This window comes from Nicotiana tabacum, chromosome 23 (genome assembly GCF_000715075.1).
Source record: "Nicotiana tabacum cultivar K326 chromosome 23, ASM71507v2, whole genome shotgun sequence".
In the NCBI taxonomy this organism is placed as follows: Eukaryota; Viridiplantae; Streptophyta; class Magnoliopsida; order Solanales; family Solanaceae; genus Nicotiana; species Nicotiana tabacum.
In genome coordinates, this window is record NC_134102.1 from 128893356 (window position 1) to 128914995 (window position 21640).

At 34.2% G+C, this 21640-nt stretch overlaps 2 protein-coding genes and 1 non-coding gene across 3 annotated transcripts; all 3 read right to left on the minus strand.

Moving 5' to 3' along the window:
* Positions 1-289: 289 nt before the first annotated feature.
* On the minus strand, positions 290-2689 carry LOC107811071 (uncharacterized). The gene has a single exon (XM_016635924.2). The coding sequence runs from the start codon at positions 2486-2488 to the stop codon at positions 617-619; it is 1872 nt and encodes a 623-aa protein (XP_016491410.1). The 5' UTR covers positions 2489-2689; the 3' UTR covers positions 290-616.
* A 3889-nt stretch (positions 2690-6578) lies between these two features.
* Positions 6579-6659, minus strand: TRNAL-AAG (transfer RNA leucine (anticodon AAG)). The gene has a single exon. It is a non-coding gene; the product is annotated as a tRNA-Leu (tRNA).
* A 4662-nt stretch (positions 6660-11321) lies between these two features.
* Positions 11322-16347, minus strand: LOC107811073 (protein HOTHEAD). Its single transcript, XM_016635928.2, has 5 exons — positions 15842-16347; positions 14498-15139; positions 13395-13783; positions 12109-12674; positions 11322-11600 (listed from the first exon to the last, which is right to left on the minus strand). Exons 1-5 carry the CDS (start codon positions 15912-15914, stop codon positions 11546-11548), a joined length of 1725 nt encoding a protein of 574 aa, XP_016491414.1. The 5' UTR covers positions 15915-16347; the 3' UTR covers positions 11322-11545.
* Positions 16348-21640: the final 5293 nt, after the last annotated feature.

Consider the following 21640-nt stretch of genomic DNA (forward strand, 5'->3'; position numbering starts at 1 on the left):
GATTCGAATTTCTGGACATAATTTTTGAACTTTAAAATACGATGTCCTAAAGTTTGAACTTTGAGGTTTAAACAACGTGCCTAAAAATGGCGGGACAATATGCATAAAAATGGCTACCTGGTGTCATTTTTCTGTTACACAAGGATCAACTATTGGGGTACCCAAGCTGCAATCTTCCACTTGATAAGATACACCATTGATGTTGATGAAACTCTGTTGCTTGAAAGAGATGATATAAATTTGGCAACAATAATGAGTTATTTTCCTTTTGGCAAGTCATAGGAACAAATTTAATGAGTAATTGTGTTTTTGGCATGTGATAGGAATATATTCACGGACATTAACCAATTACAGTGTTCTTGCAACAAAATAATTCACAGTGCCTCTAAGTCTAACACTATTGAGTCCATCTTCACAGATCAAAATGTAATGAAAAAAGAATGAAAGAATTAATGGAGTTATTCTTACAACAACAAAAAATCCAGCTTAATTCCACAAGTGAAGTTTGGGGAGGATAGTGTGTACGCAGCCTTAGCCCTGCCTCGTGAAGGTAAAAACACTATGTCCAATAGACTCTCGGCATTTAATGGAATTGTTCTTGCAAAAAAGATTTCCACTAAACCTCAATAGTTGTTTGATTAAGTGCCTTGTATCTCCATCTTTCTTTCTCAACAAAATCAGCATCCAAGAATCTAGCTATAAAACTCCACAACCTATACAAATCTTCAAAGTTTGTCATCATCCCAAGTGAAACAGTTATAACTGATACACCACAATTCAATTTCCCCTTCTTATTATCTCCCACTTCACCACTTCTTGTTTCCAAGATTGTCTTTTTTTCATCATCATACATTTTTGAAAACCATATATGCTGCAAAAATGCACAAGAAAGAGATATGTTGTTTCGATCCGCTAGCTTCTGTACTAATGTTGGATCAATCTTTTGGCCTTTCCAATCAAACACATTGAATGCCACAGCTGGTCCTCTGTTGAAACTTATCTTTGGTCCATAGATTTTCACTAAAGGAGGATGAATATCTCCAGCATGGGGATGTTGAAGGCGCGATAACGCGTTTATCAGCCAGTTTACAAGGTATCTTGCTCTACTACTGATTAATACAAGGCCTAATTTATCAGCATGATCCAAGCCTCTACATTCTAACTCATCAGAATTCATACTTGTCTTTGATTCTACCTTTTTGTATTTGTTAGTGTTGGATTTCTTCCCCCAGTTTAGTATTTCAAACAATGTGATTACTTGCTTTGGTTCTTCAGACACTTGTTTGACTTCTTGAAATTCAGTAGAGTTTTCTTGGCTCACCTCTTGAACTGATTCTGCTGAAGAAAAAGAACAACTTTTATCAAATGGTTTTGTTGCTGGAACAAGACTAATAATTCCAAAGCTAGTGGAGGATTTGTTGAGCACTGATATGCTTGAATTTTTCACAAACAGACAGCAAAAACCAGATGGATTTTCTCCAAATACTTTGTAGAAAGAGCAAATGAGAAAATCAGGCTGAAATATTGAAAGGCCTAAAGTTTCCATTTCCTTAGGACCTAATGCAGATGCATCAAACAGGACATGCCAACCATTTTCTTGTGCAATATTCATCCATTGATAAGAATACCTTGTGCCTGTTACTTTAGATTGAAGAGGAAAAACAAACAAACCCCTCTTCTTTTTAGCATTTTTCTTGACAACTAACATCTTTCTCAATTTTCTTGAATTTACTCTAAAATTAGGCCATGAGAACTCAGCTGATACTACTCGAGCACCTTTCCTCTTCGCGCTATCTATCATTCCCTCAACGGCTTCATTTTCATAATCATAAGCAGTAACAAGGTTGTGATTAGACTCAAAGGGATAAGACCCATCCAAAAGTTTAAAAGCAGAAGATTGGTTTGCTGTAAAGACCATAGAATAATCATGCTTAGAAATATTCATGTATTTCATGATCCTTTCCTTCATTTGAGACTCTAACTCTGATTCTTGGCCTCCATATAGCAACTGAGTACTCAAACTCACTGACTTGTATGATATGTTAAAGAAAGGCTCATTTAGTGAAGCTGATTGTTGAGTTGGAGGAGGAGGAGCTGATGACGAAGACGCGATTGAATCATCTATTGAATTATACCCCTTTTGTTGGTAGTAAGAGAAAAGGCCATAGCCAATATAATCAAGACAAACATGTTTTGATATAGAAAGATGATAGTATTCTTGTGCTCTGATTTCATCAGCAAGATTAGTTTGGTTGTAGTGTGGATATGCTTCTTTTAAGCTTGTAAACAATTCTAAACATGAAGGCAAGCACTCATGGTTAGTGAATTGAGAATTTGGCTGGATAGAAGAAGCCACTGTATCGATGAATTCGCGATGGCAAGTGATGATTGTGCTGATTTTTGAGTTGTGGTTTTGGTTTCCATGGGAATTTTGGCAGCAACACTTGAAACAACCTTCTCTTGTCACTCTAAAACAAGGTGATTGCATTCTTGATTTAGTCTCCTTTGGTCTTTTTGTTGGTTTTTTGGTTGCTGCAGCAAGTGAAGTGTAAACTAAATTGAGTTATTTAGCCTAGTCTAGAGGGCAAAAGTTAGCACTTTACAAACATGATTGACCATTTCAATCTCAACTTACAATGCCCTCTCAAATGTATTTTCTCACACGACATTTAGTACTATATTGAAATTTAGACTTTGTATTTTTTTTTTTGTTTGTTGTTACTATTTCGTTTTCCGTAGTTATTTATCATAACTGTTGTGATTTTGCTTTATTGAATCGGGGTCTTCCGGAAATAGCCTCTCTAGCTTCACAAGGTAGGGGTAAAGACTGCATACATACTACCTCCCCAGACCCCACTTGTGATAATATACTAAGTATGTTGTTATTGTTGTTGATATATTGAACTTTAGACCTGGTCTTTTATGTGAATAGCCACTACATGAATCATTTAATTTTTCTGATTAAACACTAGAACAAGTCATTAATCCTGCCGATTAATATTAATCTGACAGGTTATATGCCTCAAATTTTCCATCAAAACAATCTTAGGATTGTATTAGAATCCAATAATGTGGAAGTGGCTTTGGAAAACTTAGCTGGAAACGTGACATAAAGAGCAAAAAAACAAGCAGAGAAGGATGAATTAATTATGCTTTTTGTAGTGGCCGGCACTATCTATCATTTTTCATAGGAACTTAACAAGAATGATTTTTCTCAATGAATTTTTGGACTTGATTTACGTGGTCAGTTTTCACAATTTAATTCAAAGTTTCCAAAATTTGGTGTAGTCTAGTTGCTTTCACTCACTATAGTACATGTTTCCCCACCAATAATATCAGTTGTAGCATTTCTTGGAAGTTAAGGCCGGCAACTGGACCGGGCCGGATAGTTGGTGGGCTTGTGGGCCGGTTTTACTATTTAGGATCGTTTGGACCGGATCAAGCGGGCCCAACGGAATTTTCTTTAAAAAAAAGAGAGTCGTTGCCCAACGGCCAAATGATAAAAAAGTCTTCAAAAAATAGTCATTTAACCCCCCTCCCTCCCTCCCCCCCAAACTAAACTTTTTATTATTATACTTTTTTCCTATTTTCTACTAAATTACCCCTAATTCTTTCATTTTTCTTACAAAATCAATATCAATCTATCAAAATTTCTCTCTAGTTTTTTTCAATACTTACTACAATTATTTTCTTTATCCCCCAAAAAATAGTAAAAAAATTGTGAGGTTGCTACAATTTCCTATTGCTTACTTTATTTAAAAAAATAGTCAAAACATATTGAGATTGTTAGAATTTGTGAAAATTATGAAGTTGGTGAATTGTAGTCTTCAAGTCTTCAAAAATAATTCAAAAAAAAAAATTTCAATTCAAATTAGAAGTTTAAATTTCAATTCAAAAGTTAGCATGTAACTTGTATGCAATTTGCAAGTCAAACGGTCCCAACGGCTATTTTTGAAAATTTGCCATTGGACTAACGACCATATTATATCTACAAGTTTGTTTTCCATCACAAAAACTTACAAATTAGGAGTTTAATTTTGAATTCAAAAATTAATATGTAACTTGTATGCAATTAGCAAGTCAAATTCTATAATAAAATTACAAGGCATTGCTTTAGATTTTTTTTTTAAACATCTTTTTGTCTCTAAGTTGTATTTAATTTTTTTTTTTAAAACAAAAATTAAAAATTTATAGCCGTTGGACCCATTTAGCCCGTTTGGACTGTGGACCTGGCCCGTTTAGCCCGAGACTATGAGCTAGTGGGCCGGTCTCGGGCATGTTCCTACAAAAAGTAAGTTTAGCCCAGGACTGTTTGAACCGTTTATTTAAGGACCAGACGAGCCCGGGTCCGGGCCCGCGATACCGGATCGTTCGGCCAGTTTGCGGCCCGGCTCAGCCCACTTACCGACTTACTGGAAGTCGAGCGTCTATCGGAAGCAGAGGCTGACCGAGGATTTGAAGGTCGGGATTGCACTTTTGGATTCAATCAAAATCTTCTTTGTATATAGGGTGCCTACTACTAATATATCACTATTTTCTAAAGACATATACATGTAAACATGAAGTTTTTGCCGAACTTTACGGGTGCCGATGAGCCCTCTAGGTATAGTATAGGTCCGCCTCTGATCGGAAGCAACTTCTTTACCTCACAAAAGTTAGAGGTAAAGTCAACGTATATATCACTGTCTTCACACCCCACTTGTGAAATCACGCTGAATTGTTGTATAGCATTTCCAGGAAAAAAGTATCTTTTCTTTTGCCAATATTCCTTGTTCCTTTGCTGGCATATAATTCAATATATATTTCTTCACAAATTAGCTAAAACCTGAATTATAGCTTTAAATCCTGAAGACCTAGAATGATTAGACCTGAGATACAAAAAGTCAATCAACTACATCTCAATTCAAGTCAATTAAGGTCGGTAAAATCATGTTGATATGTACCCGAAAAATAGTATTAAAATTAAAAAAATTAGATGGCTGTATCTTTACTCTTGCCGTTTGGGTGGTTGATACTATGCTAATTTTCATGTACAAAAAATAGAGTCTACTGATGACTTGATCAATACAGGAAAAAATGTGTACAAATACACAGCTTAGTTTGAGTTGTATGATCCAACTAGTATTTCTCAAAAATATAAAAGCAAGAATATTGATATCTTGTGAAATGGGAAATTTCGTAGCCAATTGCTAGTTCTAATACTACAAAATTAAATTTGAGTTGACTAAGTCAACTAGCTGATTGCACACGGCCTATAATGCAGCAAAAATAAAGTCTTGGAAAATAACAGATCTATGGGGTCATGTCTAACTTTTCAATATCTTTCAAGTCAAAAAAGCAGTTAATTCTATTTGATAAGTAAGAAGACTGAAGTGGACAGTGGCAAGGGAAAATGTATAATAGTTTGGCTTGCCAAGCTTCTAAAATCAGTTTATTTGAAGAAGTATTTTTTTCAAAAGTATTTTTTGAAAAAAGTGCTTTTGGTAAGAACTAGTTTATGTTTGACTTTTGAGCAGTAATTATTGTTTGGCTAAACTTTTGAAAACGGCTTCTAAGTGTATTTTTCTCAAAAGTGCTTCTCAGAAAAGTGCTTTTGAAGAAAAACTACTTTTTTCTGTTTCTCAGAAACTTCTTCTGCTTCTCCTCAAAAGTCCTTTTTTCCATCTAAAAGCTTGGTCAAACACCTCAAATTTTGGCCAAAAGTACTTTTAACCCAAAAAAAAGTTTGGCCAAACAGGCTATAAGATTGACCGGAGAGTTATAGCATGTTTGGCCAAGTTAAAGAAATTATCTTATTTTGAGAAATGCTTTTTTCAAAAGTGCTTTCGAAAAAAGTACTTTTGGAGAGAAGCAATTTGTGTTTGGCTAATCACTCTAAAAAATACTTTTGAGCAATAATTTGTGTTTGACCAAACTTTTCAGAAAGTGCTTTTAAGTATCAAATTACGAATACGGACATGAATAGATTTGCTTAATAGTTAATATTATAAGTAAATAAATAATCTTAAAAAATTATTATTACAGGCAATAATTAAATCTTTTTATTTTATTTAAGTAAATTATGAAAATAAAATTTAAAAGTACTTAATTCTTTTAATATAAGTTAAATATATTAAAAATTATTCAACAAATATAAAAGTATTCACCCTTAAAGTCACTATATATTAGAAAGCTATCCTAAAAATAATAAAAAATATTTATATATTAATATCCTAAGTATTAAGTTTAACGGTTATTTTGGTATATACTATATTTTGTTAAGAGTAATTTTGGTAAGAAGAAAAGTCAAAACTGCTTCTGTTTCTGTTTTTGGGAAGAAGCTACTTTTTTCTGCTTCTCAAAAACTGCTTTTGCTTCTTCCCAAAAGTACTTTTTTCCCCAAAAAAACTTGCCCAAGCACCTCAAGTTAAGAAAAAAAAAGTACTTTTGAGAAGAAAAAAAAACACTTTTGGCCTTTTGAGAAGCTTGGCCAAACAAACTATTATTTAGATAGAATTTTATATGTTCCAAAAGTTAAAGATGGGAAAGGAAATCTTTTCCTTTTTTCCCCATCAAAAACATTATAAAAAGATGCAAATTGTTGAGAGTGGGATTTGAACCCACGCCCTTTCGGACCAAAACCTTAATCTGGTGCCTTAGACCAACTCGGCCATCTGAACATTTACTTAGTTAAGCGTTTGTAAACCATAAAACGCAAGAGAGCCAATTGTATTACTGACTTGGGCCAGCCCACTAATCTTGGGGCATTTTCATATAGAGGATTTTTCATAAACCACTATTGTTTAGTGGCTATTAACTTCTTATAACTATCATATACATAATTATTTCCTATAACTACTATTCAGTTGTTACAGTAGTGTATTCACATGGTTTTCCCGTATGGCACTGACAATCTAGTCTAGCATACGGAGGGGACCTCAGTTGGCGGACAGCAACCGTACTGACATCGGTTGCCTAGCCTTACGTCGCCCTTCCAAGGAACTTCAGGAAGGCGCCGCGTAACAATTCACATGTATTCGCGTTGTTGTATTCATGAATATAGCTGTACGCGCATGTATTCACATGTATTCGCGCCATGTATTCATGAATAAAGTAACGGCAATCCCTTAGAAATAGGTATGTCTAGCTGTCTAAGAGAGAGGTAAAACATAAATAACGTATTTCTTGCCTTATTTCATGCCTCAATGGTAGTATATACCATAAAATACTCATTTTGCTATAAAATATAAAAGGTAGCTATAGAAAATAATATTTTAAAATAATTTTGGTTTATAATAAATAGGGTGCATACATTTGTTATAGGAGGTAAAATTTCCTTTGATATATACCCAGTTTTGGGGCCACCATTAAAGTTATATCCGCATTGCAAAGAAATTTGCAACGTGTACCCGCTCGGATCTGAAGTAATTCAATTTATTCAATGCAACTTCAGAAATCAAATATGAAAATTTTCAATCTTACAAATGCAACTTCAGAAATACGAATCTGAAGTAGTTCAATCTCCTTCATCGAAAACTTATTTTACTTATTTTTTCGCTACACTGTGTAAGAAGGTAAAATTTTCTTTTTAACCATTTCCTTCATTTCAATCCTATTAAGTTTTTACTTCGTAATTAACATACACCTCTAGCGTGCCTTAAAAATAATAAAATTGACGCTTATTTATCAAAAAGATACTGTAAAATACTTCTGAACATGCTAGGAATGTAAACTATCTTTCGATAAATGAAGTTCACAGATTCAGAGGGCTAATTTAGTATGATCAGGCTATACGGTCCGCCAACTGATGATAGTGAACTATATGGGGATGTCTATTTCTTTTAAAAAATGATCAATGTCTGGACGAACCAACTCATGATCATTTTATTACACTAGTCTTAGGGAAGTTAACTAATAATGATTATTAACACTCTCTAACCAAAAAGAAATAAATAAAAAATTTAAAAGAAGCAAAATCGTGTTCATAATGTTATCTTGAGATAGTAACACTCTTAGGAGAGAAAAAATAGCAAATTCCTTGTTGCATTCAAAATGCTAAATTCTAGGAATTTTTACATGCTTCAAATAAGGAAATATTTAATAATTAAAATTTAGTTGATTTAAAACATCTAAATATTAAGGAAAAACTTAAATGACAATTTTGTATAATGTAAAATTTATTTTAAAGGGTGAAAAAGGCGAACGATATTTCGCTAAGAGATTTCGTACTTTAAATATATTTTATTATTTATTATTATTACATATGCGTGACTACTTTAGGTTTAGGTTATTCACACAAACTTGTTTGCGAATTATTAAAATTTGTAGTTTGTAAAATGATTTCTAGCTAGGCTGCTAGCATGCCAAAATTACTTTCAAGCTCAAGAACCGAACTGCATAGCTTCTGAATTTAAGAAAGATTTTTTCACGATTCAAGTCCATGGCACATATTATTCGCTTTGGGCCTAGGCTCGCACGGTTTTTCCTTCGGGTTATGCTACCTTGAGCCCCAAAAGCAAGCGTACCATGTGAACTTGTGTCATGTCTTATAAAAGCTATTCACTTCCTTTTTTATTCTGATGTGGGATTTGCCTAAGGTGACATGTACACTTCTAGCCTAGAAGCTTGTTAGTCCTGCTTGACCCGCCCTCGTCAGCCCCCTCTCTATCATGGGCATCACATTCACCCCCGTTGGGACTTAATATCTTCGCGAAGGTTTGCCCCACCATCGTACTAGGGGAGATTCAGCTCTGATACCATATTTATCACGATCCAAGCCCAAGACTCGTATTGTCCGCTCTAGCCCTAGGCTCGCACTGATTTGTCTTTCGGGCTACACCACCTCGAGCGCCAAAAGCGCGCGTACCATGTGAACTTGTGCCATACCTTATAAAGCTCTCCCCTTCCTCTCCCATTCTGATGTGAAATTCGGCTAATGTGATATGTGCACCATTCAGGGGCGGATCTATGTGTAAGGGACAGGATGGTACGCCACCCGCAAGCTTTGGCCGAAACTATGCAATACTATGTATACATACATGTATATATAGAAGGAATGTATACAAATACTTTAAGTGGTACCCTCAGTAACAAAAAAGGCTTAAGGACCGGCAAAGCATTGCCAATTACAGGGAAATCCTTTGTTTCTTCTTTCTCTTTACTTAATTGCTCTTTTTTGTTTATTAATAGATCCCATTGACTTTTTCTTTGATCTTATTAGTTTATTTTTATTCAAAGAAATCTCCATTATTTCACTTTCCTAACTCCTCCATGATTTATCAATAAATAAAGAAAAATTAACAGTTTTCTCGAGGACCACAACTCTGAAAATCTATTTGCAGAAACAAAAAAAAAAATTAAAAAAAGAATCCTTGAATAAGTTATTGTTTTAATCAATGATGAAAGTTTATTTTTTTGTTAGATTGCTCTAAAGTAGGACAATTGTATATAATATCGAGTGAGTTAATTTTTATGAAAAATATAAATTGAAAAATGTCCGTAAACTTACTTAATATTTAGGGTGCTTATTAGTATAAGTTTTTGCCTTAAGTATCTAAATATAAAGTGATAACGAGTCTTTTTTCTCGTACAAAATGTATAATCCAGTTGAATTTTTATGCTTTTTTCCCAAGTTATCATAATTATTATGTAATCTTTTTGCTCGATCGATTTGTTTATATTAACTCCAAAGACGAATAACCCGAACCAAAACCCAAATAGACTAAACCGATTAAATTTATACCCTATTAGACAATGTAATTAATTTGTAATATGACTATGTTCAAAATTTTTGGCACCCGAAGCCGCTAAATTCCGGATCCGCCTCTGGCACCATTTCTTCATAAGCTTTCTAGCCTAAAAGCCTGTGAGTCATGCTTGACCCACCCTCATCACCTCGCTCTCCGTCATGGTCATCACAATTCTCGTCATATGATTTATAGCTAAACTAAATTACCAGAACATTAATCGAATTAACACAATGATAAGGCCCTATTTAGACTAAATCAAAGTGAACACTTACCAACTAAAGAAAATTAAGGAAGCACCAAATGTACGTACAGAAGAGGCACATGATTCTTTTTTTCTCATATAAATAATTAAGCAGAAACAATTATAGGGCAACTCTCCTTTGGCAGACAACAAATGTACGTAAATACGTGTTGATAACTAAATATCTGCCAAACGGAGAGCTACCCTACAACTGGTTCACTTATGATACATTTCAAAATCTGAAGCTTTATTTCTGAATCTCCATATAAGGAAATTAGACTGTGGTGAGCAGAATTTATAACTGGTTCAAGATTATAAGGTTATAAAACGCCAGGATATGCCATTGAATTATGCCAAAGGAATGAATGGATATCCTCTAATATGATGCCTAGCTTTTGAGCATTCCATGCAAAAGCTTCTTTTATCTGAAAAAAGGACTGATCAATTAATGATCTTATTCCTCCTCATATATCTCCACATGTTAATTTAGATTCCAGTTAGCATGATCTTGACTCTCTTCTCTTACAAGACCTTTCTCTCTCTGGATGTTGTGTGTGTGAGAGAGAGACAAGAATAGATATATGAATACTGGTAGTTCTCTTTCATCGTATATAACAATTATTTACTATAAAAATTTTATTTTTTATGAAACCAATTCCATGTTATGTTATAATATTATGCTCACTATAACAATATTTTACTATAACAACCAAAAAGATTCGGAACAAATAAAATTGTCTCCCACAGGTTTGATTGTAATTGGAGAAAGATAGAAAGGGAGGACAGCATACCCTTTGACAGAGCAGAGAATCCTACTTTTGCTTCTACGCAACTAGTTATGAGTAGGTGGCAACAATCTTTTCCTCCTTTGAGGTATATTCTTTGTCATATTCTTCCAAACATTTCTCCACACCGCAACTCCACCCCTTTCTCTGGTCCTAAATATTTTCCATTTAGGCCAGCAAACACAGAGAAGTATAGGGGCAGATCGGTGCACTAAGTTCCCGCTATGCGCGGGATCCGGGAAAGAACCGGACCACAAGGGTCTATTGTACGCATCCTTACCCTACATTTCTGCAAGAGGTTATTTTTACGGCTTGAACCCGTACTTGATCTTTGGAGGGTCTTGAATACGAGATTTTCTGGTTGAATTGAAAAAAAAAGAGAGGAAAAAGAAAAAAGAATATATCGTAAATACTATTATTAAGAAATAATTAGTATCCAACAATAAAAGCCCATACAGGTAGGGAGGTTTAATTATAAATTAAAAAAGAAGAAAGAAACATTCAACAAATAATTCTGTCATTAAGCTTTGATGCCTGTATGTGCAATTTAAAAGCAAAAGAAAGAAGTGGGAGAGAATATCAACATATTATATTCCAGAATCCCTTCTATTCTCCAGAATAAACTCAAAACGTATTGACAGGCCTCTAAAACATAGGAGTATTAAAATTTTGGGATTATTGCAGAGAATAAAGACTATATACACCATATATAGTGGTATACATGTTCTTAATCCATGCACCCTCATTCAAACAAAAGATAAGAAAAGAAAAAAACGAAATTACATCATAAATTAATATGACTCCTCTTTTGCAAGTCTCTCATTCAGTATCCTTACTCCCATATACCTGCACATTTCACACAAACACAAAAATTCCTTTTAGTAATCATCACATTTTTGAAGAACTAAGAAATTTATATATAGTATAGTAGTAGTAAAAAAACAAAATCAGCTCGGTGTACAAATCATCCCACATTCACGCAGGATTCGGGAAGAGCCAGAGGTGTGATTTAGTGTGCCTACCCTAACACAAGCATCAGTGGTTGATTCCACGGCTTGAACCCGTCACCTATAGGTCACACAGAGACAACTTTACCGTTGCTCCAGTAGTGGAGCAGCCCGGTGCACCGTGCACAAGCATTAGTGGCTGCTTCCACGACTTGAATCCGTGACCTATAGGTCACATGAAGACAACTTTACCGTTGCTCCAAGTACGATCTTTAGCCCTCTCTAATCCTGACGCAAGCATCAGTGGCCGATTCCACAACTTGAACCCGTAACCTATAGGTCACACGGAGACAACTTTATCGTTGTTCCGATCCCCTTCATAGTATTTTATATAAATTAGTACTGACCTTCCTAGCATCATGACAGTGGCTTGAGGATTAGTTCCAGGAGAGTAACTAAAAGTTGAACCATCAATTACCCTTAATTTTCCAATCCCAATAACCTTATAATCTTGATCAACCACCCTACCAACTTGACACCCCCCATGATAATGCCATATTGTCATAACTGTGTCCTTACAAAATTGTTCTAAGGACACTGAAACATTGTCATGTCTAGGCAATAAATTCACTGGTGCACTTGCTGTCAAATTGAGCAATGCTGGTATTGAAAGTGTATCATATCTGAATTTTGAGAATGATTTAGATTCAATTATGTTTTCTATCACTTTGAGCCCATTTACACATCTTTGTAAGTCCTCTGGCTGTTTGAAGTAATTGAAGGTGACGGATGGGTTGTCATTCGGGTTCCGGGTTCGGAGCTCCAAGTGTCCTGTGGATATTGGGCCCATTATCTTTTCTATTATGAATCCTCCTCTAAAAGCTGCATCATCTAGTTCACTCATGGCATTTATGGCTTTTTCCAAGGCTTCTGGTGTTCTTTGTTTTGGTGGCACTGTTGATAGCTGTCCCATCTGAAAAATGAACAAAAAATGGTTCTTTTCAAGTTTGTGTTGAGTTAAACAATTTTTTTTTGGGACTTTAACTTAAATAGCCACATCTAATCTCTTGAACTAAAAATAGTCGTATATATGTATTAATGTGTATAATCAATATATACCAGATAGAAAAAAGAAACCTTAAATCTGACCGGCTATTTGTGTAACAATCCCCCCAAATTAATATCCAGAAAATGTTATTTTTATATAATAAATAGTATACATATAACATACTTATTTTATACATAATCCATGTATTTTTTTTTGTATATTTAGATAGTACTGTAATTAAATTTTTATTGACCGGCCTAATATTTCAAAAGCCCAATAAACATAAGGACTCTAATGGGCATATCTAGGTCCATTGAACATTAAGTTAAGCAAAATTTGGGCCGACAAGAATACCTTTTCTTCAATTTTTTTCCAATTATATACTAGGGGAGTTAGAAAATGGAAAGGGGGAGAGAAGTAGAGACAATTAGAGTCAAATATACACATATTGAGGGAGAGATTTCTATCAATTCTATCACTATACTATAATCTTTGGATGAGAAAATTGAGTTCAACTTCTATATACTAACAGTTTGTACTATCAGACCACTTATAAAATAAATACATACAAAAATCTGTATAAGTGAGATAGTAACTTGAATTAAACAAATTATTATATTTGTCGTGCTAAGTTAAAAAAAGTACCTTTGGTGAGAACATTCCGTAATCGCTTTGAGTTTCATGTCCGGCGAAGTTCTCGCCGGAGGCAGCTTCAATGTAGCTACCAAAGTGAGTAATACCAACAACTTGAATGAGAGAAACTTCAACAGGGACAGGTGATGGCACAAAAATGGCATTCATTGGGTTGTCCGACATGCCTTGACCAATATTGGGCTGATCCAATACAACCGTGATATTATGGGCCTTTAATTGGGCTGCTGGGCCTACCCCACTTAACATTAACATTTGTGGGCTCCCAAGTGCCCCGGATGAAACAATTACTTCATTCATTTCTCCTTTTTTCAAGTAGGCCTTGTGTTTCTTCCCTAATGCATCTCTAAACACTACACCACGAGCTACTGGCCTTGCCACTCCTGCACAAAATTATAAAGTTAAAAAAAAAATTAAAACAGTTTGGTGTATAAAGCATCTCATGTTCACGTAGGTTTCGGGGAAGAGTTGTACCCCAAAAGGTGTGATGTAAACAACATACTCTAATACAAACATTAGTGATTGCTTTCACAACTCGAACTCGTGACCTATAGGTCACCCGGAGACAACCAAGAGTCCTCTTTCTTTTAACTCACATAAATTATTAAGTACTTCTTTTTAACTCAAAGTTTAAAATATGAAATTCATTAATCTCACCATCAAATTAATGGTAGACTTAGTATATTGACACTTTCTTCATTAGAACTATAGTAATATGTGCTACTGCTATTCTGCAAATATTAACTTAAAATTTCCGATCAATTTCACAATCAATTTGCTTCCCAATCAGCATAGTTTGGATTTCTTTTACTTTATTTATTCTATTATTTATTTGAGACTCTTTCCTTTTAGTGTGTACCCAAATATTGGCATCTTTTTATATTTGGAAAGTCTGTTAATTTTTTTATTTTACTCTTACTGATATGCTTATAACGATAGAAATGTCATAAGTCATAACACGTTTCAAACTATATCTAAGGATACTTTTGTTCCAAAAGTTTATCTTCTTTCTTAAATTACGTCTCCCGTCAAATGTTGTTAAATAAAATATAACAGATGATCTGTTTTCTCTTTTTATGCAAGAAAAATATACGTACCTTTGGTATTGAACAAGATTTTATGGACAGAAGCATGCAAAAGGACAGTGACGCCACTAGGATTAGCATACTCAAGAAGATCGGCAGCCGTGTGGCGGCTGCCGTTGGCGTCGAAAATAGTGCCACCAACCTTAGTCCCATTTATATGATCATATGTAAAACCATTGTACGGCACCACCCCAGATTCCACAAGACCGTCGCGCACGGCGGATTGCCACTGCTTAACCGGCGGTTGAAACGCCACTTTATTTTCCACCCAAATATACGACTCATTCACCAGCTTACCATCCCACCCCACGCGGTTCACGTACTTTGTGCCGGCGCGTGAGTAAAACCCGGCGTTTAAACAGCTTCCTCCGCCCAGAACGCGTGCGCGCGCGTTGATCACACCGTCCTCGGAAATGAAACGCTGAGAAGGCGAAGTTGGCGAGAGATCAGAAAGTGCCGATCCAAATGCAGATAAATTCGTGATATTTGGATTTCCATAAGGCGAACCGCCGCGTTCGAGTAAAAGAACGCTGTAGTTTTGAGAAAGTGTGGCGGCTAATGGGCAGCCGGCGGTGCCGCCGCCGATGATTATGTAGTCGTAGTATGAAGTCTCCGGAGCTGTAGTTGCTTGGTGCATAAATGAGTAGTTTGGAGCTGCAAATCATACAAAGAGTTTTTTAACTTCTACACATTGATAAGTAAATATTTTTGTTATGTAATTTAAAAGATAATGAGTTTAATTTCTATGTATTAATGGTGAAGAAAATATTTGTATAGTCGTATCATTTATAAGGTAATTATTGGTGAAATTCTATGATAAGTGCTTAGTAATTTTTCAATTAGTAACTAACCTACTAACATAGGTTAAACTACACCGATGATATAATTATTTTTAACATTATTAGTGTATATAACTTAAATCTAAAAGAATTACATGTAATTTCAATAAAATGGGGATTAATAACTTGAAAAACATGACAAACTGCTAAAATTGATTAAATTACGTACCGAATAATGAAAATCAATAGGAAATGTTATTTGCTTCATAAGAATAAGAATTCACTTCTATTAAATGAGTGAGTTTTATGGAAATTGTCTTGATCATCGAGATATCGTTGAAAAACAAATAGGAAAAAATGTTATCAAACGATTTCAATGAGTATAGAATCAAGCTATAAATCTCGATCTATATGAAACGCACAGGTTCTTTTTCTTTCATTCGGTTTCATTTATAAGAGAAAAGACTTAGTATATACTTATAAGTTAACTCCTTTCTTTACCATATGGGTACCTTCATTCTTGGTAGCAAATTCACTATTAACTAGAAAGAAAGGAAAAGGGGTAAGATTTTGTTACCTTTTTCAGAAGAACAAAAGCCATGAAAGAAGACAACTGCAAGAAGAGAAGCAGTGATCAAACCAAACTCCATTGTTAGTATATTCAAGTACGTACTAAATAAAGTTAAGAGATGATTTTCATGTATATGGACAGTTGAAGAAAGTGAGCATATATAGTGAAACTGAAACAATTTGGACGGCAATAAATTTGGAAGTACAGAAAGTTCCTTTATGGGATTTTCAGGAACAAGAAAATGCAGGAGTTGTGAACTCTGAATTATGCAGAAGAATTAGAAGAGGGATCAGGGAGTGGAGCTATAGAGTAGTGATTGCCGAATTTATTTAAAGGAACAAAGAAAATGATTTAGTTTGGTCCAAAAATTTGTGTAAAAAAAAAGGAGATATTCTAATTATGACAGTAGATGAGGCAAGGGAGAGGGGAAGAAGGTAGTTGTAGGATTTTAAAATGGGTGCATGCAATCAACATAAGCATATGCCTATCTTTTTCTCTTTCATTGTTCACATGATTATTAATTTAGCCCCTTTTAATTCTATCAAATGCCAACATTGAATTTTGTCTAGGTCATTATAGAAGTGATTGAGATTGATAGATCTTACAAGATTTAGATTCATGTGTCTAATGAATCTTTACACCTATAGTTATTCATTGTTCTATTTAGTTTTCTTTTATGGTTTAATAATATGGTATGTAAAATGAGGATGTTGGGATGAATGTGTGGGCATACCAGGTTAGATAAGATTAGGAATCATGAAGTTACTAGGAATAAGGTGAGAGTGGCCCCCGTGGAGGATAAGATGCAAGAGGCGAGGCTACGGTGGTTTAGGCTTGTTAGAGGAGAAGCATAGATGCCCAAGTCAGGAGGTGTGAGAGGTTGGCCTTGGTGGGTATGAGGAAAGGTAGAGGTAGGCCAAAGTGGGAGAGGTGATTAGGCGGGATATGGCGCACCTTGAGCTTACCGATGACATAACCCTTAATAGGAGGATGTGGGGGTTGAAAATTAATTAGGGGTACAAGGTTAGTAGGTAGTCGAGTTTTCTTAGTTTTTCTTAGTTCGATAGTATTAGTGTTAGTATGATATCACTTATTGGGATCGAAAATAACAAGGTGTATGCGAAAGCTAATAAAACAAACCTTGGTGACGATAAATGAGACAACAAATAAAATATTCTAAAAATGACATAATATTATAATATAATTTGGTCAAGTGACCTGCATATGATTTACTAGTATAAAAGAAAGAAAAAACTTATGAGAGAATAAATCCTCCCCTAAACAAAACTCTCATAAGAACTACATTATGGATACTATTGTTGTGTTTTTAAGTTGCGAGAAGGATGTCTTCAATTTATACATGTCCAAAACATTTTCCCCAAGACAAGGAATAATCACTATAATATTTTAGGTCTTTAACCACACCTAAAAAGTATGGCTTAAACTATCAGAAAGTGTGACATTTTTGATGCCACACTTTCGGACCTAAGGCAACGTTTTTTAAGGGGTGGCATAAGTTTGCCCTATGTCAACACTTTTTAAATGTTACTTTAGAAGCAACGTTGAAAAGTATGGCCTAAAGAGTAATAAAGGCCACGCTTGTAGTACCCTCTATGGCTACACTTTTCGTCTACTACAACAACACATGAAAAGCATAGCCTTTGTTATTCTTTAGATCACGCTTGAAAGCGCGGCTTTTACTACTATATAGGCCACAAATGTTTCAATCGCTATGGCCACACATTTGAAATGTGGAAATTTGTCTAAGCTATGAAGTAACACTACTAGAAATTCGGCAAAAATCGATCAAGGTCGTCCAATCAGTTTTGATCGGTCAAAAAACCGGACAAAAAACCGACCAAAGTTGGTCGGTTTTTCAAAATATTTTATTTTTTAATTTATTTTTACGAAACCGACCAACTTTGGTCGGTTTTCTTTGGCTAAAAAAAAAAACTATTTTTGAGTCTCGCGAAATTTATTTTTCAAGAAACCGACCAACTTTGGTCGGTTATTCAATTAAAATAAATAAAAATTAATATTAAAAAAATCGACCAAAATTGGTCGGTTAATTCGGCCGGTCATTTTAAAAAACCGACCAACTTTGGTTGGTAATTTTATTTTTTAATAAAACCGACCAACTTTGGTCGGTTATTTTCGTGCGAAAATACAATTAAAGAGTATAAATTAAATAAAAGACAGTCTTAAAACAAATGCACTAATGGTCTAGTGGTAGAATAGTATCCTGCCACAGTACAGACTCCGGTTCGATTCCCAGATGGTGAATCTTTTGATTACATAATTAAAAAATCGACCAACTTTGGTCGGTAATTTCCGACCAACTTTGGTCGGTATGCCTGTCCGACCGTCAAAATACCGTCCACACATAAATGGTCGCGTTTTGGTCGGTAATTGGCCATAGCCGACCAATTTTCATCGATTTTTTTGGTCGGTGTTTAGCGGATTTCTAGTAGTGTAAGCTATGAAGTAATTTGTTATATATATATATTGCGTTCAATAAAATACATCTTTGTATTTATCTCATAATCACGTATGAAGATCTCAAGCACTAAATTATGTATAAAAAAAAATAACAAAAGAATAATTCAAATGCATATACTTGCTGTGAACTTCAAAAAAATTAAATCTCATGTAATTTGTACGAATAAAGCAAATTATTTCAAGGTTCATGTTTGTAACTTTTACAAAATCAAGTGTATTACTATAGTATCAGGAATAACAAAAATCGTAATTGTCTAAAGTCTTCATCGTTAAATTTCAATATATCAAATTGTCTTTTGGCACCATTTTCAATTGCTCACCAAAACTTTCCACCAAAATAAAATTAGTAATTAGATAGAAACCAACAGTATGCAAGTGCAAACTCAGAGCAATGTGGTAGAGTGACCCTTGCCCCTTGGGGACTCGGAACAATACTATCACATAAGTATGAGTTATACATACACACGACTAAAATAAATGACAAAAGTAGAGGAAAATCTATATGCTAAGAGTTTTGAGATGAAAATATAATCATGTTGGAATGATTTGAGTAACAGAACCTATAGACAAAAATCATGCTATATTGGCCTTCCTCATTTGTTTTCTTAACATCCAGACATCTAGTTATATTCTCTGTAGAGTTGAATAGGCTACGTCGATGGAAAACCAACTTATTAGAAATTCTTTTGCTACCAAAATATTTATATATTCTTTCTATTGCCAAAATATTTTGTAATTCTTCAATTACTAGACTAGTATGACTTTGTTTCTTCCTTACATTTAATTGTTGTATACTGATGGACAAATTAGGTTAGTAGACTTTTTTTTGAAAACGAAATTTAACTTTAGTACATAGAAGTGTCGCCTAAATTCGAAGCTTTTATATTGAAAGAGAACGCTTTGGAAGTGTCGCCTAAATTTCGTAGCCAAAAGCTCTCAGCAAATACCACCCCTCAAAAAGTGTTGCCACAAATACTTTTGGCAAGGTTTTTTAAGCGTTGTCTAAAATTAGTGTGGCCTTAGAATAAATTTGTTGTAGTGAATCAAATATGAAAGAGAATTATATTTTTCTTTCAAGTAAAGGCAATTATGGTAGTACTTTAATTTGACTTTCTTTTAAGAGAAAAGTAAAACCCAAATATGGTAAGAAAATCAGGCAAAACTCCTAATAATTACTACCTACCGCTCTATTGCTATCTTGGCTTCGATTTTCTTAATATCTTTTCAATACTTCTTTCATTTTTTCTTTAGTTGAGGGTCTATCGGAAACAACCTAAGGCTGTATACGTTCTATCCTCCACATACCCCACTTGTGAAAATCTACTGGATTGTTGTTATTGTAATTGTAATATGGTATGCGAAATTTACCGGTCAGACTATAATTCGGATTTGTATGGGTACCGAACACGGAATTTATGGTTAAAACTAAAGGGATCTGATGCATCTTAACACACTCAATCCTTGATGGTCTAGTTATAGTTATTTTGAGGGAAATGATAATAATAGTTTAGGAACTTAATTAGGATTTTACCTTGAAAAGATTAAGTGGGATTGATATTCTTCTGTTATGTTTTGGAATTTGTATTCTTGTTTTTTTATCCATCTCCAGTTCTCCCCTATATATCCTTTTCTTTTTTCCTTTTTAACTCGAAGTATAAAGTCAATGATTATTTTCGTATAAATATACGTGCATGCATTTGTTTCGACTGAAGTTAGATTTATACAAACTTTTCAAACATTATATAAGCATATTTATTTGCTTGGAGACAAAGGAATTACGTTTTCTTTTTTGTACTGATCGATATTGTCTGGAATTCCAAAAGCTATACACGTTTAATGTTAATATTGACATTCGAGATTGAATAGCTAGCAGCTGCTGCTGTGTAATATTGCAATTTAACATGATTTATCTTGTTTTGAGTAAAGGTATTATAAAAAGAAAGTATAGCCAAGGTGACAAACATGCGGGTCGGATCGGATATTGGACGGGTCGAAAACGGAAAATGAAAAAATGGATAAATTATCGAACCCGACCCATATTTAATACGGATAAAAAAGAGGTTAACCGGCGGATAATATGGGTAATCATATTATCCATGATTTCATGAATATAATCACTTTTGTGAGAATTTCTAGTCTTCCAAACTTGAGGAACCCTAATTTGAGGTTTTACAAATGTAAAAGTTAAACCCATTAGTTATCCATTGGTTATCCATTTCCTAAATGGATAATATGGTTCTTATTCATATTTGACCCGTTTTTAAAAAGTTCATTATCCAATCCATTTTTTAGTGAATAATATGGTTGGTTAACTGTTTTCTTTTAATTATTTTATCGTAGGTATTATAGAAGTGACAGTTCCAATTGAGCGTGTAAGTGAATACTTACCATGTACGTTAATCCTTTTTCACTAAGGAACAATTTTACTTTGCACTAGGGGCATGCACTAATTTTAGTTAATTAATCTTAACGTAGGGTTCAATATAGAGCAATGAAAAAAGTTTTGTTTAAGAGTTAATATTTTCTAGCTAACACTCAATTTTTTATTTCCCTTGACCATGCATCCTTGAAAAAAAAAATTAAAATGTTATACTCTAAATTTGAAACTTCCTTAGATTTTTTATTTAATAACATGTGTTAAACATATGTGAATCAACGCTGTTAAACGATAAAAATTTATGCAAAATAATGACTATACTAATTTGGTACATATAATAGGTGTAATATATTTTTTTTATAACTGTGGTGTTGGGGTTGCTTATGGATAACTCAACTAATTTTACAGGATACCTTTTATCTCCCTCCAGCACAAGTATTAGGTAACTCTGCCCTTCAAGGTTTGGACAGATGGGACGAAATCACCTAATGTTTTTGTCTCCGATAAAATTTGAACCTGAGATTTTATGATTCTCAACTGACCACTTCATTGACCACTAGACCATACACTTCACACCCTATATATGGTGTAAATTCACCTTTCCTTATCAAAAAGTGATACATGCAAGCAAGCAAAAAGTGATACATGCCAACAATCCAACATTATCCCCTCCGCTCCACAATAAGTGACCAATTTGCCTTTTTATTTTGGTCCAAAATAAGTGTCCATTTATATAATCAAAAAAAAATTCAATTTGTTTCTCCAAAATTACCCTTATGTACATATCCCTAAAAAAAAATTTACTTCTCACATTAACTATGCTGCAACATTTAATTAAGAGTAATTTAGTCACACTAACTATTTTTGTCTAGAATTTTGTATTTTCTTAATGGATGTGCCCAAGATAAATTGGTCACTTATTATGGACG

Coding starts and splice junctions, on each gene's coding strand:
- LOC107811071 (XM_016635924.2), bottom strand. CDS start 2,488: ATGCAATCACCTTGTTTTAGAGTGACAAGAGAAGGTTGTTTCAAGTGT.
- LOC107811073 (XM_016635928.2), bottom strand. CDS start 15,914: ATGGAGTTTGGTTTGATCACTGCTTCTCTTCTTGCAGTTGTCTTCTTT. Junction 13,784..14,497: donor AATCTTGTTCAATACCAAAG/GTACGTATATTT, acceptor AATTTTGTGCAG/GAGTGGCAAGGCCAGTAGCT. Junction 12,675..13,394: donor ACGGAATGTTCTCACCAAAG/GTACTTTTTTTA, acceptor TTCATTTTTCAG/ATGGGACAGCTATCAACAGT.